The sequence below is a fragment of the Diadema setosum genome, chromosome 22, assembly GCF_964275005.1.
Source record: "Diadema setosum chromosome 22, eeDiaSeto1, whole genome shotgun sequence".
Taxonomy (NCBI): domain Eukaryota; kingdom Metazoa; phylum Echinodermata; class Echinoidea; order Diadematoida; family Diadematidae; genus Diadema; species Diadema setosum.
Window position 1 is genome coordinate 6,248,806 of NC_092706.1, and position 25,050 is coordinate 6,273,855.

General features: G+C 42.3%; 1 protein-coding gene across 1 annotated transcript; it reads left to right on the plus strand.

Moving 5' to 3' along the window:
* The first annotated feature begins 1,075 nt into the window (after positions 1-1,075).
* LOC140245091 (nuclear receptor subfamily 4 group A member 3-like) lies at positions 1,076-24,686 on the plus strand. The gene is made up of 7 exons (XM_072324689.1): positions 1,076-1,193; positions 18,614-19,740; positions 20,785-20,914; positions 21,327-21,490; positions 22,545-22,747; positions 23,153-23,331; positions 24,406-24,686. Exons 1-7 carry the CDS (start codon positions 1,076-1,078, stop codon positions 24,660-24,662), a joined length of 2,178 nt encoding a protein of 725 aa, XP_072180790.1. The 3' UTR covers positions 24,663-24,686.
* The last annotated feature ends 364 nt before the right edge of the window (positions 24,687-25,050 follow it).

Here is a 25,050-nt window from a genome sequence, read left to right on the forward strand (position 1 = left end):
ATATCTCGCATTGTTATTCTATTGCTGGTCTTGAAATCTGCAGAAGATATGGAAGTACTGTGGTCATCTCAAACCCGTAATATCATGACAGACCACCCCGATTTCACTATAGATATTAGTTTCATGCAGTGAATTAATGTGATCTTGCCAATGGTAGAGTCGCAGAGAATAAAACAACAGTCGTTGATAAACTGAAGAGAACATACATGCAAAATAGCGACTTTTTTGCCACTGAACTTCAAAATTGCTCTGAGTGATGATTACTATATATATGTAGGATTATAGCAGTATCAGTTTTAGAATAGAAATGAAAATGAACATTTCGGTGAAATATATTTTCTGATGGAATATTTGGAGAACCAGGTCACCAGGATTATTGCTTTATATTTGTAAAAACTCCGTTTGGGACGGCGAGACATCGGTTTTAGCGTCGCTAATCGCATGCTAATAAAATCCAGTCCGCATATAGCTCAGTCGACGTTGAATAATTACTCAAATTTCTGGTTGGTCGCAAGCAGACCGTGTGACGTCACACGGCTGTCGTTCAGAGCCGATCCCGTCTGCTTGCCGTGCACGGGAGAAGCAATTAGATCGGTGCGCGCTGATTGGCTGGCGGCGATATTAAGGAATGCATGACGACAATTCTCGCTCGCGATGACGTTGTTCGGGGCGCCTTTTGGGGGGTCTTCGTATTTTTCTCGTCAACCACGGCGATGAATTGCCTTCTATACATATACACGGCGATGTATTGATATAGGCCCGGAGTTGCAGGCCGCTAAGCTTGGGAGAAGCGTCGTTGATTGCGAGCCCGCGTTTTCTGCTACCACGGCTGGCTACAAGTGAGCCCCGCACCTTTAGCACTGCGATACTCTACTCGTATCAGCCTGTGTTGTGTGGTCTGGAGGGATCCTCGTAGCCCAGCCGCGCGGCTTTTCAGGGAGGTGAATCCACGTCCCTGTTTGCAAGCAGTTTGGTGGGTGGGCTGGATCAGCACTTCCAAGCCCTGCTCTTCGATTGGCTACTCGATTGTCCTCAAAATTTCAAACCTTGGAAGCGGGCCATTTGCCGCTCGTATATGGCGAGTTCCATGCACGTGCTACTTCCAACGTCACAGCTGAGTTTTGGGACATTCTTGAGCGACGAGTCCGAGGAACAGTGGGCAACAGTGGACCGAACCAGCACGAGGCGTTCGGGTGAGATTATTAACCCTTCCGCGAATTCCATGTCAGGTTGTTACAAAATGGGCCCAAGCTAATTTGTCCCGTTAATTAATTAATCGTATTGCTTTTGGACGCTGCAAAGTATTGTTGTGTCTGTTGTGTATCCTAGGGCATGTGAGTTTAAATGTCCACATCTGTTGAGCATCCAGTTACTGCTTGTTATGAAAAAAAAAATGCCTCTACAAAATCCTTATCCATGATCAAGTTTGTTCGTGTATTTTGTCTTATTTTCAGCTACTTTCTACCTGTGCTTTTTTCCCCCTCCCCCTTGTGTGCTGGTGTTGCCTTGCTTAAAAAAAAGAGTGATGCTATAGCCAAAGCTCAACATTACCAGGGTCCTATGTTGTCAGCATTTAAGCAAAGAATGGGATCTGGCACCAATTTGCATGGAGTTCTCCCGAAGGTCAGAGGATCACTGCACTAGGAGCAATTCTCAGTTGATGGCTCTTAACCTGCCCCCATCCAAACTCTCCCCCGCGGAAGTCTTCCTGCGAGACAGGGGGTTCCTGGAGGGATGATCGACATTTGTTTACTCCCTGACGACGGCATGGCCAGATTAGACTTTCCAAATTTTTTAATATATGTCCACTTTGTGGCAATCTTTGCTAGTCCATGCACAGCACGAGCTTCAAAAGACACCGCGTACTCAATAAAAATGCGTCTACGGTAGAGAGAAGGAGAGAAGGAAAGTGCAGTCACAGCTGCGGACATATTTAGCTCCCCCTCCTATACATGCGGGGCAACCCGGTCAGTGCATTGCTCATAATGCGGTGGAGCGCCCGGCAGAATATTGTGCGCTGTAGGAGAAAGTGATTGTATACCGCTCTCTACACTGTGTACCGGGGCCCCGCTATGAGTGTGTATGTGTGGTGTGTGCGTGTGTGTGTTGTGTAGGTATGTATGTGTGTTGTGAGTGTGTGCGTGTGTGTGTGTGTGTACACATGTGTGACGATGCATTCGCTTGTGTATGCGTGCGGGTGGGAGCGTGTGCCGACGTGTGTTTGTGTGTGTTGATGTATATTGAAGATGATGTTTATCGGAGGCCAATATTATAGATGGAAGTGGGCTCCCTAAGATTGGATCTGGTAGCCGGGGATGTGTAGGCGGGTATTTTCTCGACGAGCTTCAATATGAAGGAATGCTGCCTTTTCTAGGGCACTTGGGATGTACAGACATTGAACGTGTGTAATGCTTCAACGATTACATCTTTTACTCCACTCCATATTAACGATAGACGTTTAAGTGTGGTGCTACAAAGAGAATAGTTTAAGTGTAGATCGTGTCAGAGTAATATACGTGATGTTTGTTTATACGACGGTAATGAATCAGATTCTACTACAGGAAAAATTATTGTCGAACTCTTCTACTACGAATGGTACTTTAATCTTCATTTACTCATGCAATTTGTTTAACTTTAATTTTGTAAGGAAGCTGATGCAATGAGTGTATTTTTTACCTTTTATGTGGTGCAGCATTTGCTTCTATTCGAGTGAACTTGTATTTTTTTAAATAATTATTTGGATAGTGTGCAAAGATTAGGAGTGACGGCGAAAATATTACTCTCATCACCTATTGCGAAGGAGCCTGTCTCGACTCTTGGCACATGGAGAAAACGATTTCTTACACAGGGAATAATCTCAGCCCCGGAGCTGCCGGTGATGGATAGGCCAATATTTGAGCACTTTAATCCCATGTCACGTGATTCCCAACCATCCCGTGCGCTGTTTTGGATCTAGGAGGTAAAAGCGCGGGACGGCGCGCACGGGCGAGGATATATAAATCCGCGATGTTTTCATCGCCTGCGATGTGTCACATATATGAATCAACTGATATTTCCTTCGCAACTTTTTTTTTTCTGCTCATAGACGTGGAATATTGACAGTGCTGATCGTTCGCAAGGGAAAGGAAATATATAGGAGTGTGAGACGGGACCCTATCCCGGGACTGCCACCATAATGAGACGCCGTCGAGCGGGGGTTTAAGAGCGATGCATTAAGATCAGTAGGCAGCTGTTGTGACATATCTGTTTCTTTCATTGCCGGGTCGCGGGCTGCCACCCCAGCTCGTCAACACGTCTGCCGGCACTTGCCGGAACACAGCGTGATATATATGGTGCTACCCAACTTTGGCAAACTGAAAGCAAGTATACATAGCATCCAAATCTGAGATAGAGACATTTCTTTTTATTGGGACGTATAGCATGCCCGACTCAGATGCAGCTTTTGAAAAAGAAACACTGAAATCCCATTGCACTGGTGCCTGTGGTTACGACAGAGAAATTTCGGCCGTTTTGTAGCAAGCAAGCAAGCAAAAAAAAAAAAAAAAAAAAAAGAAATCACCTGAATCACTTTCCTCCTTTTGCCAAAGAAGGGCGGTAGCCTTCTCCTTAACGGGAAAACTTCAATTTGTTAACGCTTGGCTTCATATTACCAGTTATACAGGTCAGGGTCTCCTTATATCAGTACTAGCGTTCCAGAGCGAATCCAAACTTCGCATATTTCCCTCCTCAGAATCTAATTCGAAGTTAATTACTAGCACCAACAGTATAAAGTCGCTCTCCAGATTTGGCGAAACCCATATTTGCTCTCCCGTGGCGTTCTGGTCTATCTCACTGTGAAATCTAACGCATGATTTAGCATGCTGAATCAAATTAGTCAAGATTGAGATGGGTACATGAAAAGATGGGTTTTCATTCAATGTCTCGCAGTAAATATTTCAGTAGGGTTTGTTTGCTTTGAGAAGCCAGGCATTACAAATTAAAGAGTAGAAAATGCGTCAACTAAACTTTTGAGTCAGCGCGCAGAACGGCGGAATATCCGGACATCGCTTCGTAGAATTTCTTGCAAATTTTCTTCCAGACTCCATCTCGTCTGCAACTTGCCAATTCTCTCGCTACCCGCGATTATCATGAAAAATGTACTTTGTACATTTTATACCGATGCCAAGAGTGTGGTAATCCGGGGGAAACCGACCATTTGCGTTGAGATCAGTCGTTCAGATTCCTCGTTAACGTACATCCACGCTCGGCCGTGGCAATTAGGAAGTATAAATGAAACTGGTTAGCTACGCCAGTCTTCAGCCCCCTATCAGGCCGTAAACTTGGCGTCGACATGATGGGGAGCTGTCTTTAATCCCTACTTTTCAGTGTTATATTTTGAAATGACAGTTGATACGCGAACTCTGCGAAGCATGGTTATACAGTTTTGTTCCAAAAAAAAAAGACAACCCAACAACAACAAAATGAGACGCATGCGCACACATACGAACACAAAAATATTCACGAGGTAATGCAATTACACAAAGCAACTAAAATCACAACTATTCGTTCACCCTGTACGAAGATGCAATCACCAGTCCAAAGAATGGGCTTGATGTGTCCCCCCCCCCCCCCCATTTGGGTGTGCATGCCAAAATGAATGAAGAGTTCAGTATGTGATGCAAGAGTCTGTAAGCAGTCTAACAGTAATATCGCCAGAGGGGGTAAAGCATGGATCGAGTCACTCCTAATCACCCCTCTCCGCTAAAGTTTTTTTTTTTTTTTTTTGATCAATCAATCTACAAATTTTTGTTAGACGCCACAATCATTGCAATAATCATGAATTATGATATCACTCGGGAAAATAAGTCTATATGTTGATCTGAACTTTTCAAAAGTATTTCACCACTTTTGACATTATCGAGTCAATAAACAAAAATGACTTCGATAATGAGCACTTTTGAAACATCACTTTGTTGGTCATTATACCGCAACGAAGGATGCATGAAATCGCCCAGGTCAACTCAAAACAACGTGGAATGTGGGGCAGTGAAAAGAGCAACCTGAAGATGGGGGGGGGGGGGGAAAGCTGGAACCCCGCAAAACATTTAAATCTACTTTTACTTGAATTTAATAAAAGGCAAGGCATACTTACCACTACGGTATGCAATCCACACGCGTGATCAGGCCATGGCTGGATTTCAATTGCCATGTCGTGCAACCTTTAGTACCCTCCATTTGTCTTAGGTTCGCCGCCATTCTTTGTGCATGGATGTATAGGAAGTATACTTTGATGACTTAATTTGATTTGATTGGTGCACTCTGTGTTTGTGGTAGAGAAATCTTGCGACTTTGCAGTAATATAGATTGTATGTTCAAGCTCCCAACACGTGTAATGAATTCTTACCTATCCATGTGAAGACAATACAGTCGGTTAAAATAACAAAGGGATCAGACGGTAGTCGTCGTCGTCGTTGTTGTTATAGGTATTGAGCGTTATTTCGTCATTTTCTGCAAATCTACAGCTGAAAGAGAGTAACCCACTATATACAGCATAATTAGACCGAAGCTGAAAAGCTTCATAATGTATGTCTCAACTATCCGCCAACGCCTAATCTTTTTCAGACTGCATGCGAGTACCATTACCAGAGATAAACATAATCATATCATCATTTAAGGTAGTACACACTCTTTTGGGAAGAGTTTTGTTGTTGTTGTTGTTGTTTGTTTCTTTTCCCATGATATCACGTGGAGTTTCGCTTCATAATGCAAAAAAAAAACAAAACAAAACAAAACAAAACAAAACAAAACAGCAACTGGTTTGCATTTGTGTCAAATTATTGTAGTCCGAAACTAATAGCTGACAGCAAAAGATCAAAAGTCACTCAAAAGTTTATTTTCCAACTTTTCCCCTCCTAATCCCTCTCACTTTCGACCCCAATCCCCCCTCTTTCTCTTTCTTTGTGAGAATAATACCAGTTCAAAATATATGCCTCCAGTAATCTGTGGTAGATATAAACTTCTTAAACCAGTGCCATAGAGCCAAACTTTTGTATAAGCTGCCTATATATCTTTCTATCTATCTCTCCCTCTCTATCATCTGTTTATCTCGCTCTTCTATCTCTACTCCTTCTCTCTCTCTCCCTTTCTTTCTTTTTTCTCTGTATTCATTTTTTTTTTTCAAAACATGATATGAAGGCTAGAAATGCGTGAAGTCGTAAACAAAAATGTTGTTGACGTTCTGTAAAATGCCGGCAAATCTTAAAGGTCTTCAGCAAGTATATGGCTTCAAAATATTGCTAGACGCGTATATGGATTACGTCTTCTTTGTTCATTCTTCAACGTGTTAATGCATCAAAGTGCGAACCTCACACTCATTTTACCTTCCCAAGTTAATGACATATCTGTTATGTATACGAATATGGCTTCCCCACATACATCGCTGCAGTCAGCTGTGCACATTCACGGTCTTTACGAAACGCGCGCGAGTTAAGATCGCCGCTTGTAAGGGTAACAAAATTGATACGGATATTTTGATTTTATCACGTCCAAAATTTATACATGCAGCTGGCTTTTTTGTGTGTTTATTTTTGGTAATAAACGGACGCATTAGAAAAAACCTACCTTTCAAACTTTGCACCCGTGCATTAGAGCTGATATGGCTTTTCTGTCATATGGTATTGTCAAACTCACGTTAACTTTGTTCTCGACCTCTGCGGAAAAGCAGTTGTACGATCATTTATTGTGATCACATCTAGATAGGGCTGTGTCTAGCAGTATCAATTATTGTTTTATTTTGTTTATCTAATACTCCAGTTGGGTTGTTTCAGATGAAAGAAAAAAAAATCAACATGAAAATGTAAAATTGACAAAACAAAACAAACAAAATCATAGGTGAATGCATTCCGGCTGCCATGCGCCTGTCACGCGTTTGTCGTTTAATGAACACGGGTTACGGAAAATGTATTGAATAGATACAAAAGTATGTAGATAAAAAGATATAAATGATATAAAACATATATGTATAGGCAAACTTCTATCACAACATTAGCTTTTTTCAACGATATTATGTCTCCACCGCAACCTCGAAAATGTCGCCGTTAACTCTTTGGATGTGATGCGTTGAAATCTATTATGAATCGCAGCGGGATTTAGCTCCCATACCAGGCCGGTACGGATCAAAGTCTACGTACGCCCTGTCTTCACACGCATATGTTATTACATCTTTATCACGCTCATCCCTTCAAAATCAAAATTCTCACCCTTCTATTCTGTTATATTACGAGTGGCACAAGCACCTTCTGTCGTAATGTTCAGACGGGGACCATGCACCTATAGCCGGACATCATCGAGGGAAGCGTGGTCATGGTGGTGATAGAAACGCTCTCAGAAAAGTGTACGAATCTATTTCGAGGAATAAAGTTATAACTTTTGAACGGATCGTCCGATTTTCCACAAAATTCACCTGCATTCACTCAATTCACAAACATAATTGGGTTTTATCCCCCTTTAGAGTTTAGAGATATGCACTATACTGTCTTTTAGCATCTGGAAAGCAACATACAGGTGAATATTTTGAGGAGAAAAAAAGAATACCAACCGTCATGACCGTTAGCGGCCATTCCCACGTCTTGTTTGTCTATTCATATGCAATGAAAATAATTTAAGGTGATGTTGACACTCTGACAGAGCTATATAAGGTCACATGTAGTCAACAAACATTAGACATTGTAAGGCTTCGTGAAAGAAGAAGTTATCAAAGAAAAGGTGTTTCACAAGTAGACAAGAGACCAAAATTACGAGACGCCTGTATGTTTACAGACAACGTATTCAGTATCTCAAGCTTCAATACTCATTTTCATATACGATACTAGTAATATTATTATTTTACCAACACAGTGCTGTAGCTTTATAGTATATGGTGCATTTACAAGCCCGCAAAATATAAACAGTGGGAAGGCTTTTATTATTTTCTCACACGACTCAGCTGAGTTTATTGTATGGCTTCATTTCTGTCTGTTTTGAGAGTTTCCCAGTCAAAACTGATGGCAAGAAGCCATAATGGAGAACTGCAAGTTATTAAAATCATTTTAACTGCAAGTACATGTATAGCCATTTTTGGTGCAAGTGCCAGCGATGATACCTCGAACTATACATGGATAGATTCATTATATGCAATCTGAACATCAACTATACATATCATGTGCTTTATCTCAACTCTAAATCTAAATGATAGGAGGAACATTCCGAGGTATTATAGAAAATATAACCCATTCCTTATCTAAATGGTTGTTGATGAACATCAAAGATTCGCTTCACCAGTTCTGAAGAGAAATGTAACTGAGACTGATTTTGGAAGGAGGAAGAGCGCAAAATCCTTGTAATTACCTCGTCTTGTGAATCACTGGAAAAGGCACACAGACTAAGACATAGTACCTGAAAGCCCTGGTCATCATGTCAGTTGAAAGTACTTCTATAGCACGCATATCATTTTAGGTGTGATACTGTCTCCTCCTCCCGTAGTTTTGCTCCCTTTCCTGCATCTTCCATAGGGTGATACTGTGCCATAATCGGTCCTGCAGGACAGCTTCGCACTTTCGTGGATTTCCGTAATCTGAAGCGCCGTTATGAACAAAAGTGTAGAATGCGTATGATTTTAATGGCGTTAATGTTCAATAATTGCTGTCAAGTTTCCCAGACCTATGGGTAAACCACGCAGTATAGCCTTATTTACTTGTTTTGTGAGAGTGACAACAAGTGGCAGCGATGGCAGACTTTACGTCTTCGGTAACCTTTTGCACAACCTCTCACGTTAGTGATATCAAAAGACCAATGGCACAGACTCTTGAAGTCATACCTGAAGCCGTACAAATTTATGTGCGAATCCTTCGTGTCATTCGTACACCCTCCCTCTTGTTCATTCCTAATTAGCCTCTTCTCTCATCGAGATATCGTGGTCGATGTTTTTGTTGTGATGAGCTTTGCTTTGAGTATAAAAAGGGATTCTCCTCCACCGATTTCCTCATTCTGGTGGAATCTTTGCTGCCTGAACTGGAAATCTCGACTCTGTCTTTTCGTCTGCCCCGCATGCGATGTTTGGTTTCATGCATCACCCAGCCAGTGGCAGCAGTACCAGTGTGAACAAGTATGTTTGCCCGCTCTTTGGTATGTTTCTTGGTAGCTTTTTTTTTTTTTGTACTAACTACCCTAAATATTGCTTGACCAGTGAAACGGCCCATTCTAGATATTTCATTAGGCTGACCAGTGTGCAAGAGGTATATCTGACTCACGGTCACTGCGAAATGCACTCCAACCAAACGTTTTCCTTTGTTTTGTATTTCTTTTTTTATTTTGCTAGGAGGGAGAAATTTATACCTGAGCTTACTACCATTCCTTCACTGTGTTATTTGGTGCCTCATGGTATAGGCCCTACATAAATTTGGTTAGACGTTGACCTTTCTCTCTCTCTCTGCCTTACTAATATGTAGCTCTTATTCGATATCTTAGTCTTTCTAATGTTGATTCTTTTTTTTTTTTCGTTAAAGCTGATACACAAATTCGAAAAAAATATCCCATCAAATAGCAAATGCAGGGTACGAATTGATTCATTTGTCAACAAATTTCATACCAATTATTATGATGTCTGAGTATTAGATAGCGCATGAAGCTCCGATGCCCACTATTGCGCCTCGAATCTCATACGTTTAAGCTGTTTTTATCAGTTGGTAAATACTTCTCGCAAGAAATGGAAAATAGGGTCATTGATGGCTGGGGTAAATGATATTGAGAGCAAAGAAAATAACGAACTACCATCAGTTTTTGATAAGGATATACCTTGTGCATTCGATTTTATTGAATGCATGGTTTGCTCTTTTGTAAGCCCATCGTAGAACGTAGCTTGCTTCAGGCTCTGTGCAGGGGATGTTGATGATCAAGCATAAAAGTGATTTATCAAATGGTTATCTTTTAATCCGGACGGAATCCTTATCAGAATATAATGTTAAGAACCTTTACCCTCCAAAAGTAACAATTTATAAATCACTACGTGGTTTAGTGATTCGTTTGATTTCCCTTGTTTGGCCAGCTTGAGACAAGTTTATCTTGCTTAGTTGAATTTATCATTGCTTTTGATTGATTAATTTGAAACAATACCTTACAGCCGTCACAATCAAACTATATCACTCTTTACTTTGTGATGTCATAAGAACTGTAAATTCGTTCGCTTGAACTCACGAAACTTCTCGAAGTTTCTTGTGAAGAGCTGAAAGAGGGTACAAGTGCAGGCTTCATTCCTTACTGATTACGTCACGCAAAACATGAAGAGGAGAAAGTCTGTATTTACATTCTCGAAATGCCAAAATGTCATTCAAAACATAAAGGATATGCTTCACCCACGCCTTGGGTATCGTACGTTGTATAGCAAGCAAATGGCATAGGTGACCCAAGAAAACGTACATCATAAATAGAACAAGTCTAATGCCAATGTTATGTTGATATTCACTTATTCCTTGTTGTTGTTGTTGTCGTTGCTGGGAGTACATCTACTCGGAGATCGTGCATTACTTATCTTTTTTTTAATGCTATCAACTCTTCGTGTCCTTAATTCATAATGTTGGACATTGTCGTTTATGGGTACTGACATGTCAGGCAAGAATTGTTCTATAAAGTACATGTGATATGGAAAATCTGCCACATCTGGTTATAGACTTTGATGTTTTCTATAGTTTGCATAGCGCTCGATTCTAAAACTGACTACATTATATACTTTGACGGCTATGGAGTGATATGAGCTTTTGAAATCCAAGTGCTTGATGTTTTTGTTGAAAGCTGGCTCCAATTCCCACAGCTGAAGAGAGTTTTCACAGTACATACGTATTCCCTAAAATCCCACTCCCCCAATCTGTCATTCAAGTATCATTAGTTTCTTTGGTTGGGTAGTTGCACTTTCGCCGCATTCCCCATCACATGCAGTTTACATCAAATTGTTGTGGGTTATTGGAGGGCTGACATGCTTCTGTCTTTCTTTAAGGACGCAGTAGTTTTCTGCCATCAATGAAATATTAGAACTCTCATAATTAAAGGACTTTAAGCAAGGATTCATTCTACGGTACAAATAGAGGCGTACGGTTCTGAAACTCAATGCACTCTGTCATAAGAATGGTGGTCTCACAAAATCATATATTCGCACCTGAAATAAACATAGTATAACCATTTGATCATACCACAATCCTGCTATAATCTGTGGCATCCCGATCTTGTGCGTAAAACCGGACAAATTTTCATCGAAACTAGTTTGTTTATAGAAACATTTCCTGTCAATGCATTTTTTCTATATCTTTTCCTTTCTCTCTTTTAGTAGTCAATAATATAGCAGTCTAATTTCTCATACAGAGGGAGAGAGAACACTAAGCTTCGTACCCATATTGTTATATCACCAACTTTGCGAGCTGGATGCGTTTAGCAGCTGGTAATTGCAATTACATCTCGTGTCATACATAATATACACCGAAGCATCTCCTACGGAGTGGGGATGAGGGGGGAAAACACACACCAGTGCTACGTGGTCATTCCACGGAGTGGATCATCGCGCTGATAATGAGGTCGTCTCCTTTAACGTTGTCTGGTTTCACGGAGCAATTAATTATGTGGTATATTTATTTTTTTACACTGCAGAAGTGGAGAAAATATCGCCGTGTTTACAAACACGCCACCAGTGAATCTGGTCAACAAGTAATTTTGCAGTTGTTTTTTGTTTCTTAGAGCGATTGGATTTTTATTCGGTGTGTGTATGTTAGCTGAAAGAGCATCTATGTCCATTCATAGATAAATAAGACAGACGTGAGTTTGTTTCTTTGTTAGCCCAAGGGTTTGAACTTCTTCTAGTCTAGATACTGTTCCAAGGAGAGGTACTTTGTTTAAAGTACCAAAGGTTAGTCTACATTGTTGCTTTTTAATGACGACAGCACACAGTTATGGTTTGAAATACCCCTCAGAAATGTCATTAGTCTGGGCATTGTCTATCATGCATTGCGTAAATACCATGTGCATGATGAAGGCAAGGGAATTTGGTGTTCACGTTCGAATTTCTTAAGACTGGGTAAAGCGCATTATGTGGCGCACAACTACGGTTGTGTTATGTATACCTTTCGTTCCCGCGCTCGCGCTGATTTTATTTCTTCCTCTCTCTCTCCCCCTCTCATTGCCTTTCTCGCTTTTTTTCCACGATCTCCGTAGAGCTGGCAGTGAGATATATTTAGCGCGGCTATTTGTGGAGACGCGCTGCAGCAGCGTCGATTCTGACGTCATACGAGGGTAACCCTCGAACCCTTGTGACGTCAACGCGAACGACTTACACGCGCAAGCCTATGCGATGCGTTGTCCCAGGTCCGCGCTAAGCTCGGCGTACACAGGCTCGCTGCTGATGTCATAACGGCGACAGTCTACGTGAGGCAGCTTCAAAGCTCGGGGTTTATACTTTTGTAGAGGGACGGAGTTGCTGTCACTCTCGCCTATTCGGCCAGCCGGTAACATCTCGTACTTCAGTCCCTGTCCGTTTAGGATTGAGGAGGGAGTTCGAATGTGTCGGTTTACCAGCAAGAATTATTCATAATTTTCTGCCGCATCTGGCGTGATTAGTCCTTTTTCATTTGCATCCGCCGTGGTGTTTTGGAGATCTGCTTCTTCGGGAACCGTCCTTCGCGAGAAGTTCTTCCTCGAAAAAGTCCAGACGCCCTGGTTCAAGGTGTATATACCTTCTTTTCTCTCTATCTCGGATCCCGATCTGTTTACTTCCTGAGTATACAGGTAAGGAAGTCCTGTGTTATAGCAAGTATTTTCTCTCGTCTTTCCAAATTGTCTTGGTGGAAAGTACTCTTGTTTGCCTGTGTGAGGACGACTGGTTTTTAATTCCAGAGGTTTGTAGATCATACTTTGTGTGAATTTCTTTGTGGAAATCCCTCTGTCTCATTATTTCTGGTGCGATATTAGTCTGGCATGTAGAAGGTGATGACCATATTATATTCTTCTCTTGTCTAAAGTTATAGTTACATGGATCAACGATTCAACTGTTTGTAATTCACAAAATCAATCAAGTGCTCATTTTATCTCAACTATAAATAAGGATGTATATTGCTATATGTCTGGTTAAGAAACGGGTTACATGTAATTTGTATGTCAAAGATGGTACTTTTCTTTTATGCAATGGCATATTTTACGAAACACTTTTACGTATTTCTTTTTAAAAAGCTGTGGTCAAACACATCATTCTTATGTTTTTAAAATGCTTTGATGAATTGTTGTCTCGCGTTATGATACTTTTTAATATATACCTGAAAATGTTTAGAGCTGAAATTGATTGATTATAACAAGTTAGTGTTCTGAATTCCGCGTCACAATATTCATTGACTAAAAGAATCACAACGTTTAAGCCACTTTGATCAATCTCTGTTGAAGGAAAATATGTTTTTTTTATGGCAATTTTGAAGATTCTTTCTTGACTCAATTTTTAAAGATGCTTAGATGTGATGAGGACTTATTGATGAGTGTAAGACCGAACTCTCTGAAAATATACTAATTGTTCATCATAACACATTTCTTTGGTATTTGATATTTTATGCAGGGACTTAGGTGTACATGAAATATATCATTCATATCGTTATACTGTCATAAAACCATGTTCATGCACATACATACTGTAGGATTATGAAAACATACAAACGAATATAATATATGATACGTTAAAATACGACAGATTATGAATTGTAAACATGTAAACATAACCATATGTGCTTTTTTTTACACGCTCAAACACACACACACACACACACACAAACCTACACACACTCACATACACAAACACACACACACACACACCCACACACATACACACACACATATAGACAAATGCGTGAGAGGGAATAGGGGGATATCGCGTTGTACAACACCGTGTTAAAGTTGGTGTATAGGGCCCCCCATCCAAAGCTTGCTGCGCATACTTGGAATATTTCTCCCGGCTAATTGAACGCGGCGTGCGGTGGCCGTCGGCGCATAGGCTTGGTTTATTGGTAGGTCCGCCACACGGACACTGTTTACTATAATGCAATTAATCATTTACATGAGACACTGATGTGCCATGTATGCGATGATTTTTCATATTGCAGCGAAACTCGCTCCCCTGTCTGATCTCTGGCCATGTTGATCAGCGCACCTACCCACTCTGTACATGTTCTTATATACTCGCGATAATAATATTGAGATTGTTCGTTCATGTAGGCCTATATATGAAACCTAATCTCTCTCTCTGTGTATGCGTGTGTGTATACATGTGTAATGACATATTATGTTTGTGTCTGTTCGTGGTTGCGTTCAAGTATACGAATATTCATAATTAGGAATCTATCATGCAATCCGCAAACTACAGGGAATATGAGTTAAGAAAATACTCTTATTGTGCAGCAAGCATACGTCGTCATTCTCTATTTATGATGATGTACACTCTTCAAAGACATGAATTATAGCTTATATTCCATGTATGTTATATTCCATGAATGTTAATGTCTTCAATAGAACATTATTCATATGACAACGTTTGTTCATAAATCGTTGCTTTGATTACTGAATATATTGCATATATTATAGACCCGCGTTTACAACCGCGCTCTCCAAAGAAGAGAAACAGCCCAAAAGCATCACGTATAGGGAATGCTAATATTGTACGGGCTTGGACTGAAGCTGAACTGCACATGAACAATCTAATTATGAGCTTAGTCCCTCGCCCAGTCATATCGCAAAATGGTTCGGGGATTAAGCCTTGGTAGATAGGATTCCATCGAATTATTCCTGCAGATATTGGAGGGAGAAAAATAGAAATAGGCTCTCTGATGGTGTGATGTCGTAGTACATATTAAGAGAATGGAAAAGAGAGCAGCTAACTTAGTGTATGTGGTTTTTTTTTAATGCAACCGGTTAAAGCAGGTCACTATAGATGCAAAGTTATGGATCGACGTTTATGAATATTCGTGCAAACACTTAACCCACCTTTATTTCCCCAAATCCTTTACCTGTTTAAGAACGCCATTAGATTAGCACACAACACGGGGTCGCACCGTGTTGGTTTGCGTAGGCAACAGTGTATGCACTGCATACATCATATTGGTCGCCCCTTCAATGTAAAGCCCGTTTAGAGTGTTTGATCATTTTTCTTCACTTCATTAAGAAAAAAAAAAGAGTGAAAAAAATCCGCTGGCGACCTGTGCATAAATATGTCCATCTCTTGTCCCGATGTGATTTGCCGCCCGAAATCTCGGCGATTTCAAGGGTTTGTCAAACGCAAGAGCCAAAGCAACGTTTACATCCAACATCAACCCATCCATCATCGCGGGAGAGCGAGAGAGAAGAAGAAGAGAGAGAGAGAGATGAAAGAAAAGTGTGATAGAACGACTATTTGTATGTGTGTGTCTGTGTGTGTGAGAAAGAGAGAATTAATGAGAGAGAGAGGGACAGAGGGAAGTGTCGCCACTTGGAGCAAAGTTTATGAATGTGTGCACTCTTGCCAATTCACAACCCGATCTACCTACGCACTCTGAAGCTATGGATGTTGTTGAGAGAGAAAAAATATATATATTTCTCCTCTTTCATTCATGCCCAATTTCTTCTGGATGCCTCTATTATAATCGGGAGGTATCTATGGAAGACGCGCTGCCTAGGGCAGACATCTTCTTTTGGCGCGTAGTGAATTGGCGGGCAATTATGTGTTTCAGCTATCGCCTGATTGGGCTTATTGATCAGAATCCTGAATGTATATTCCAAATTTGACATCCATATACGTCTGTGACACAATCCCAATAACTGTATGGTCTGTACTATTTTTGCCGTGCGCTCTGTCATAGATGCATGCATAAATGTGGCAAATGGAGCAAGCTCTGTCCACTGAACTGACGTGATGTCTGATTAAAATTGGATTTCGTATTTTGATCGTCGAAGAAGAGATAACATACACACCTGTGTCATAACAAAACGAATAAAAGACAATAGAGACTTGAAATGTGCTGACGAGTTAGACCTGCGTCAGTCGTTTTGTTTTCAGCTCTCTCAATTACCGCTAAGAATACACGCCTGTGAATGAAAACACTTGAATAGCGTATAGCTGCTTTGTATGTCTCGCGTCAACTATAGCTCGCTGCGCCCACGTCACTACTGAATGCTAAATCAGTTTTTCGGATCTCGGCGCGTTTTTTCCTCTGCTATTTACGTCTTTCGAACGAACGCATTTAGCAGTCCCTTTCTGCGAATGCACCTGATATAGCCACTTCTTCATTCATCTCGGCTGCGTTTTCGTCGGCGTTGCAACAGCTCTCACCCTCTCTTCCCCTCTCTCTCTCCATCTCCCTCTTTATCTTTTTTTTTTCTCTCTCCTCTATCTCTCTTCTACCATCTTGGCATAACCAGTCTGATTGTCTTCTGCACTGACTTAGAAACTAGATGCCAGTTCATTCCCAGTGCATCTATGGCAGGCCGCCTAGTAAAAGCCGCCGCGAACCCTCGTTAAACTTTGCTATGAAAGTTTGTCGTGAATATTGGAGACTGCGAAATTGTTTCGGAATTTCATGATTGCACAATAAAATGGTGCTGAAAGAACACTTCACAAAATAACGAAAAATGAAAAGACACTCTCAGAGAAAATTGAATGAACCTCGGAAAAAAACAAAAACATTTCACAAACTTCCAGTGACCCGTTTTAGAAAGTCATTCTTTTTCTTGTCCTGTATTTTAATGAAAGTTGGAGAAATCAATTATTAGATTATCAAGATAATAATATGACTGGATGCTTCATTTGGATTGATCCATTGTATATGGTATATCACACAGCCCTTGTAATCCGAATGGAATTCGCATTCGGAGAAAGACTAAGCATTTAAATCTCGTTCTGTAAGGTTTCAAGTAATTTTTCAACGGAAAGGAAACATAAATAAATGATTTAAAATACATATTGATATTCCCACCTCTCTCATCACAATGATTGTCGCATGGGTTTTTTTTTTTCTTTTTTTTTTCTTTATGACTTGCCCGTTTCAATTTCAGCTCATGACATTGTGTACTCCTTTTGAATAACACGGGGTGATCAGAGATTGAGTACGTGGACATGTGCTTTAATGTACACCCACCTCTGTGCATACAAACATCATGCAGGTTATTAACGGAACCAGACGTTCTCGAAGTGCATGCCGGGAACTTCACGCGGATTCGGTGCTTATAAAGATTGTCGTCTCAGCCCGCGCGGACGCCAAGTGATAGTCCCGCGCGCACCGAATCCCCACCACTTCGGCTCAAATCGCCGCTGCAACTCAGAGGGCCAGCTGTGGCTCCGAGTACTACTCCGTCAGGGATTTCTTCTCGGCTTGCCCCTCAAACCCCCGATCCCCAAACGGCTTCACGCGGGGGCGCCATCAAGGGAACGTACGGTTACCCGAGATTGACCATGATGTTAGTGGGCGCACCCACCGCCTTTGGGGCCGGCTATCCCCATTCCACTGGCTACCAGTACCAGACGTACAACTTTGACTTCAGCGATTACGACGCCTACTCAGGTGCCTAACTTACTTCACCATCAGTACTCTGTGTTAGGTGTTTTACCAAACTTGTTTAGTGATCCCTCCTTGGTCTTCACCAAATCAATGCTCCAAGTCCAGTACTAGTAGTCCATTTTGAACACTATTGTCGGTTTCCGTACGCGTGTGCGTGTGTATGTGTGTGTGTATGTTTGCAAGTCATAGGTGGTAATACTGCGCTCCAATACCTCACCAAGGTGGCTATTCGTTTCATCACACTAGCAGTACACAATCACTTGCTCATCATTTTCCTCTTCTGTGCAATGGCTTTCTTTTAATTCGCTGTTTTCATCCATGGATCATCTTTGCGCGGGGTGGATGGGGGGGGGGAGGGTTAATGTCGTTTTTACGGGTTGGGGCGGGTACATTTACGCTTACAATCAATTAGTGGCGTGGTCCTTTTTGCGAAATTATCAAGATTCTATCAAGGGCTTCGATATGCCAGTTTGTAGTAGGGGTGAGTTTGGGACTTCTTGTAGTGATTAGGGTGGTTGCCCTCCCACGATCGTTCCCCTTTCCCCCATGTTTGTCAACTAATATGACCCCATGACTAAATGTTGTGACCCAAACCACGCTATAAACCAACAACAAAAACTCATTCTTTTCTTTACATCTTTAGCTCACGCTTTTGTATGCTCTGTGAATGATTCGCATGCAGAATGTATAAGCTTCGCCTATAGTGGTCATGTTGTGCATGTTACTTGAAAAGTGTTTCAGTTTTTCTTTCATGATCTCTTTCTGTTTTGTGCAAAGTAGTCTGTGTCTGAGAGAAAGAAGGGAAATAAGCAATGCCGTGCAGTTTTCACGACTCATTCATCCATTGTCGTTATGATTTTGTATGCAGATGTCTTTGACTTGATGTTAGGATTTCGTGCTTGAAACCCTTGCACAATGCACACATTGCAACTTCAAACAAGACATTGGTAAACCGATATGGCAATGTTATTATAAAATGTTTTATGGCATCCATTTTGTGATCTATATGTCATATTCACTTTTCTCATCAACATTTTTTTCTCTCTTTCTGTCAGGCTACGTTGAGCCGAACGCGGGTTCGTCCCAGTACAGTGTACTGGAAACCAAGTTGCTTGAGAGCCTCCCAAGTTCGCAGCAGCCAGAGGGCAGCCCTGTAAGTCCGCCGATCAGCGCCGACTCGACGCTTGCCTCGCAACAGCAGCAGCATCACCACCAGTCGCCGCCCCACCACCAGGCGACGCAGCCGCCACCTCCTCCACCGGTGCAGCACCCGCAGCCGCAAACCTCCCCTCCTCTGCCGCAGGCCTCGCAGCAACAAGCACAGAGAGTTGCAGCAGCGGCGGCGGCAGCAGCGGCGCAGAACCACCAGCAGCACACCCCTCACCAGTCCCCACAGAGACAGTCCCCCGTTACCCCAATGCCGGCCAGTATGCCAACATATACCCCAAAGCAGGACGCATCCTCACCGCCGTGTATTGTACAAACGCCTGAATCCTTTTCTCCAAACTACACCAGTACGCCCTCGTGCACTACCACCAGCAGCAGACTACCCAATTTCCAGGACTGTTTCGGGCCTCCAGGTTTGAGGCCCAGCTACGAAGACCCCTCGCCAGACTTTCCGCCATTCAGCTCAATGACTGAGTTTTTGCCCAGTGCGACGCAGACCGAATCGTACGACCGTGAGGCTTACCAGCTCCCAACAATCCCCTCCATGTCGGATCACATACCATACCAACACACCTATAGCCCAACTATATCTTGCCCTACATCCGTTACCACATCCCACAGCACCTACTCCCCCGTAGCTCAGCCGAACGATTACTACGAGAGCCCTTTCCCCCACGATGTCTCTCCTATCCATGCCGTAGACTCGAGCGTCCCTCCCCACTTTGTGTGGGGTCACACACAGGACAGTCAGCTTCCCACGTGTACGGAGTCGTCGATCCTGGAGGGCAAGCACCACCACTACCCAATGCCACCGAATCCGCCCATTGGGTCGCAGCACACCATCATGGCAGTCGCGAGAAAGTCCAGTCCCATCATGTCCCTGTCGCCGGAAGGACCCATGATCACCCCGCCTAGGACGCCCTCACAAGAAGGGATGTGCGCGGTGTGCGGAGACAGCGCGGCGTGTCAACATTATGGCGTCCGAACGTGCGAGGGATGCAAGGGATTTTTCAAGGTATGTTCCACCCTGTCTTGTCTAAAAACACACTTTTATGAAAGTTTCTCTTACATAAATAAACCCATACATGACATCATGAATATGTTTACAAATTTATTGAAATAGTTGATTCAAATTGCATCCCTGGTAAATGTCAGGAGAATATTTAGAATATGTCATAAGAAACATCAACAATGTTTCGAGATACAGGCTGCAATTGAAGGTGTCAGAAACCTGCAATCTATCGTCTGTAAACGCTGCTTGAACTCTCTTAATACGTGAGCAATTAGAGCGAACAGCCAAACAGGAGATCCCATAATGTAGGATTATCCAGCAAACGGGGAGGAAGACTGGTATGTCGTCATTCTTTACCCGAAACACCCAAGAGCATGAATATATGGTCCTGTAGAGGAAATAACAAGTCTAGGAATCCCCAGCGGAGATTCGTAACGCTCCTTCGCGGTTTTTTTCCACGACGTGTATCTGGTTACTGACGTCATGATTCGCGGCAGTGGCTCAATTGAACGGTTCCGGAGAGGCAAGTCGTGCCTGCCCTGGCACCGTGCCACCTTGGCAGGGCCTACCGTCTTCAGAGCCGACAGTTATGCCGCCGGGAGAGGGGATCGGAAGGGTAAGAACAGGAAGTGGCAATCTCGGCGCTCCTGACGGATGACACAACGTTGCCAGGGCAACAGAGCTACAGACCCAAACCAAAACACTCGCCCCGACGCTTCAGGACACTGCTCAAGATTACAACCACTAAATTCAGGATGTCAGTACGCTGACGTCCCCAGCAAATTCCAGATACGACATTTGTATACAATGTTTGGCTCTTAAGTTCTGGCTAATCTTAGACCGTTTGAACAGCCTGTGTCCGCTTGAACAGAAAATAATGTATAATTTGTCTGACACCAAAGTCAGCCAAAAAAAAAAAAAAAATGAAGAAGTGAGATGTATCACAAATTTTGAAAGAAGTTCCAAGTTCTTTACATCATATATATCTTCGTAGCTTTTTATATATTAAAGTTTTTCGTTTGTGTATCTTTGCGTCCATTCTTGCAGAGGACAGTACAGAAAAATGCCAAGTACGTGTGTCTGGCCAACAAGAATTGTACGGTCGACAAGAGGAGGCGAAATCGTTGCCAGTACTGTCGGTTTCAGAAGTGTCTAGCGGTGGGCATGGTCAAAGAAGGTGAGTTACGTAATATAAAGGTGGTAAATACTCCACATTAAACACTAATTTGTCTCTCACCTTTTTAATGGAAAGGGTTGGTACGTGCAATAACCTATCTGGACTTGAAACCAAGGTAGCAGGTTGATATCGTGTCCTTTCGTATACATGCATACAAGTCTTTGAGTAGTGCTGTCTGCAAAGATGAATGATAAAGAAGAAAGAAAGCAAAATGCAAAAAAAGTGACCACCAACAAAACGTTTTAACAATGTTATCAAGTCATAATATTTAGGTAACATTATATAGTCATGTTCCCGCGCTGTACTCGACATCAGCAAAATAATACTGAACAAGAATGAAAATACCTAATATACAGATGCCAGTGTCGTGTGAATGAAAGTCTTTGATTATTCATTTCTTTTTGCCCGATAGTTGTTCGAACCGATAACCTGCGCGGGCGCCGGGGACGATTGCCAACGAAGCAGCGGAACGCGCAGGACCTCTCCCCACCGTCACCGCCGGTCAGTCTCATCACAGCACTGGTCAGAGCCCATGTGGATGCCTCACCAGCAAAGGCTAATCGAGATTACAGTTCGGTAAGTCTATTCACTTTTTTTCTCCCTTACTTCGTAGCAGCAAGGGGGGGGGGGGCACTCTCAGTACCACTACCCCAAAATTTCAAAATGCGATCCTCTTTGTATTCCATTGCCTCGTTTTAAGTCACGATGAGGTAAAAGGCTTTGAAGCCGTCTCTTTAATCGAACTATAATTACGACCACCGTGCAACAATTCTAATAATATCTGTATTTAGAGTTTTGACGTCATCGGGCGGCAAACATCATTGATGCCCCAAAATATGATATTTGGCACAAGAAAATGTCATCCTGTTGAATGTCAAAAGTGCCAGCGAGAGTACATGTTGTGCCGTGGGGAGAGACATGTTTACACACGAGCTGGTCGTGCTCCAAAGAGACACGCTTCCGTTCCAGCAGAAAGTATTCTTAGCATCATGAGGAATGTCCTCATGTGAACAAGTCACGTTCTGCCTTCCAAAGAAAAAAAAATCAGTGATGCTCACCGCCTCCCTCCGAGACTATCAAAGAACCATTAATATTTGAATAATTTTCATGTATGAGCGGCATTGCGGTCGCCTTGCCTAGACTGGGACCGGAAGAGAAAGGAAATACCATAGATGGGGCGGCCGAACAACGTTCACTTCCAATTATTAAGCCGCGAGGCACCCTCGCACGCACTGATGAAGTGATAAATCTCTTGCCTTGATATGACGTCAATGTCCGCCGGTGTGACGTCAATCGTTTCACTTGGAGGGAGAGAGGAAACGAAAATAAACACAGATGCCGCATCGCTCCCTTGCAAAACGAGAGGGAGGGGGGGGGGGCGAATTTGTCATGACGTCACACCGCAATCAATTTCGCTTGGCAAAGCCTCTGAAGGGAGGAACGGCTGCTCTCAGGAAAGTCGGCCAAGCGAATGACGAGCGGGTATCGAGACATTTTTAGGTCGTAGATAAAAGATTAATCAAGTGTTCCGTGTCCGCCGCACTTGGGACGTTGTGGAATTACACAAGCCTTCCTCTCCCGTCGGATCTCACCGAGCCTCTCCTCCCTTAAATCTCTCTCTCCTCCGCAGTTCCGACTACCGGGTGACGTCATTACACCGCCACCGGACAACGAGCAGCTGCAACTCTTCTACGACAACTTCTGCTCCTCAATTGACGTCATCAGGTCATGGGCGGAGCGTATACCAGGCTTCAGCGACCTATGCAAAGAGGATCAAGACTTGTTATTTCAGTCGTCCTGTCTGGAACTCTTCGTACTTAAGATGGCGTACAGGTAAATGCGACTTAAGTCTTCTCTGATGCACACTTTGGGACTCGACTAAATTTATCGACAGCTTATCTGGAAAGCAATTATCAATGAAACATATTTCAAATTAAAGCAAAGTTTTATTCAATGATTACTTATGCTGCTTTGCACCAACGAACCATTCAGAGTAACGTCGAAAACTTAACTAGTATTTATTATCTCAATATTAGATTATTCTTCTTAACCCACTCGCTAACCAGCAATCTTTTTTTTTTTCAAGCAGTCCTACTTGTACTAGGGAATTTCAAATTCTAATGTTGTATTTTTTAGAGTATTGGTAGACAATGTTCAGTGCTCTTGTCATCAGTGGCGGCTTAGAAATGATGAACACTGACCCACTTAACCCCTCCTTCTACAATCTATTTCGCGCAGGCTGAATCCTGAAGATCCGTACGTCGTCTTCTGCAATGGCAACGTGCTACACAATCAGCAGTGCGAACGCGGATTCGGCGAGTGGCTAGATGACATCCGGGCATTTTCAAAAGTACTGTCGTCACTGGAGATCGACATCTCATCTTTCGCCTGCCTATCGTCACTTGTCCTTGTCACAGGTAAGACGGTGGGGACAGAAAAGGGGCGGGGCAAAGGTGTCGTGATCGAATGTTGCCTTCCTCCTCTTTGCTAAGGGCGGCTGCTGCTGCTGAAATAAAAACAACAACAACAGCAACACGGCCTAACTGCTCCTATGTGGTTGATACACCACAGCCACATTTTCCACTAGAGAGTACCTTTTCTTTATTTCGGTGTAACCAGTATTGTGAGCTAATGTCTAATAATTCAATTCAATTCATTTCAATTCAATTCAATTCAATTCAATTCAATTCAATTCAATTCAATTCAATTCAATTCAATTCAATGTCCGATAAAACACCATAACCATCGCCATACGACCACCAACAATAAAAAACAAACATCAGCTATTATAAGCACATATTTCTCTTAGCTATGTTGATCGTCCGATCTCTGAAGCCAACTGTCTGGCCATTGAAGATCAAGGGGAAGCCATTTTCTTGGGCGAGCAGTCTTGAAGAAAGGGATTCTTGTTTTTCTTATCTTGGGAGTTGGTTCATGTCCACTGTTCGTCATCTCCATCTCTTGATGATAAATACATTGACAGAAGTAGTTATAGCGAAGCCATGTACAGAAATCTCCCGAGAATAGAATTCGGAGACTTGTTTGGCATTCAGCTATTTTGCATTTTATGTGGCAAAACAACGTACAAAGTTCGATTGCCATAGCTGTTATGTTTTTGACGTTTCTGCCAGAGAGTTATGTTTGTCACCGTGAAGAAAGAGAGCAAGAGTGATGCGAATGAGTGAAAAAGAAGAAATTCGAACATGGATAATTTCGACTTGTTAACTGCAGATGATGCCGAAAACCCTAGAAGAAATCTTATTTTACTTAAGGAATTTCCCCTTTGAATTGTTCATCGTGGTAGCGACGAGGAAGTGTTGAATAAGCATGGTTTCTCGTGACAGGGGAGAGGGGTAATGCGTTTTAACTGAAGTAAACTGAAAGGTATAACTGTGTTTGAACTTTCAACAATATTTTCTTTTTCATAAGCAAAAAGAAAAATATCGCTTTATTTTCATCCATCTGTTTTTGGTTTTTAATTGTTTCTTCAGAACGCCATGGCCTCAAGGAACCGGAGAAAGTCAGCCAGCTTCAAAACAAAATCATCAGCTGCCTGAATGACCACGTGACCTACAACACCAGTGCGCAGACGCGCGCCAACTTCCTCTCGCGTATGCTAATGCAGTTACCGGAACTTCGCGTCCTCAGCAAAAAGGGTCGCCAGCGGTTGTGCGCCCTCAAGGTTGAGGGAGCCGCACCCGTGCCGGGAACCATCGAGAAAACCTACGAGCCGAACTTGCCTTACTAAAACTTCGGGGTATCAAATGAGTGAAAACAGAGCACTTTATATATCGTATTAGATTACAAAATGATAGTGTTATTGCTTCTAAACACATGATTATACAAACCTGTGATTGTCACATGTCATTACTTTTTTTTTCTAATCGAAATTGATACTTTTTTAAGTTTTTTCATTCAATATTGTTAAATTTTTAGTACCAACGTGGAAAAAAAAAATGGTGTCCTCAAATCATATAACCATTGATTGTCTGTTCTGATTGGCGAGGAACAACCAGGCTTTATGCAAATTGTTATAATATGCTAACTGCCATGCACAGTCTGGTGATCTCGTATCAATGTTGTGTGTACCAATTCTTTTTTTTTTTTCTGGTATGTGTGTGTGTGCGTGTGTGTGA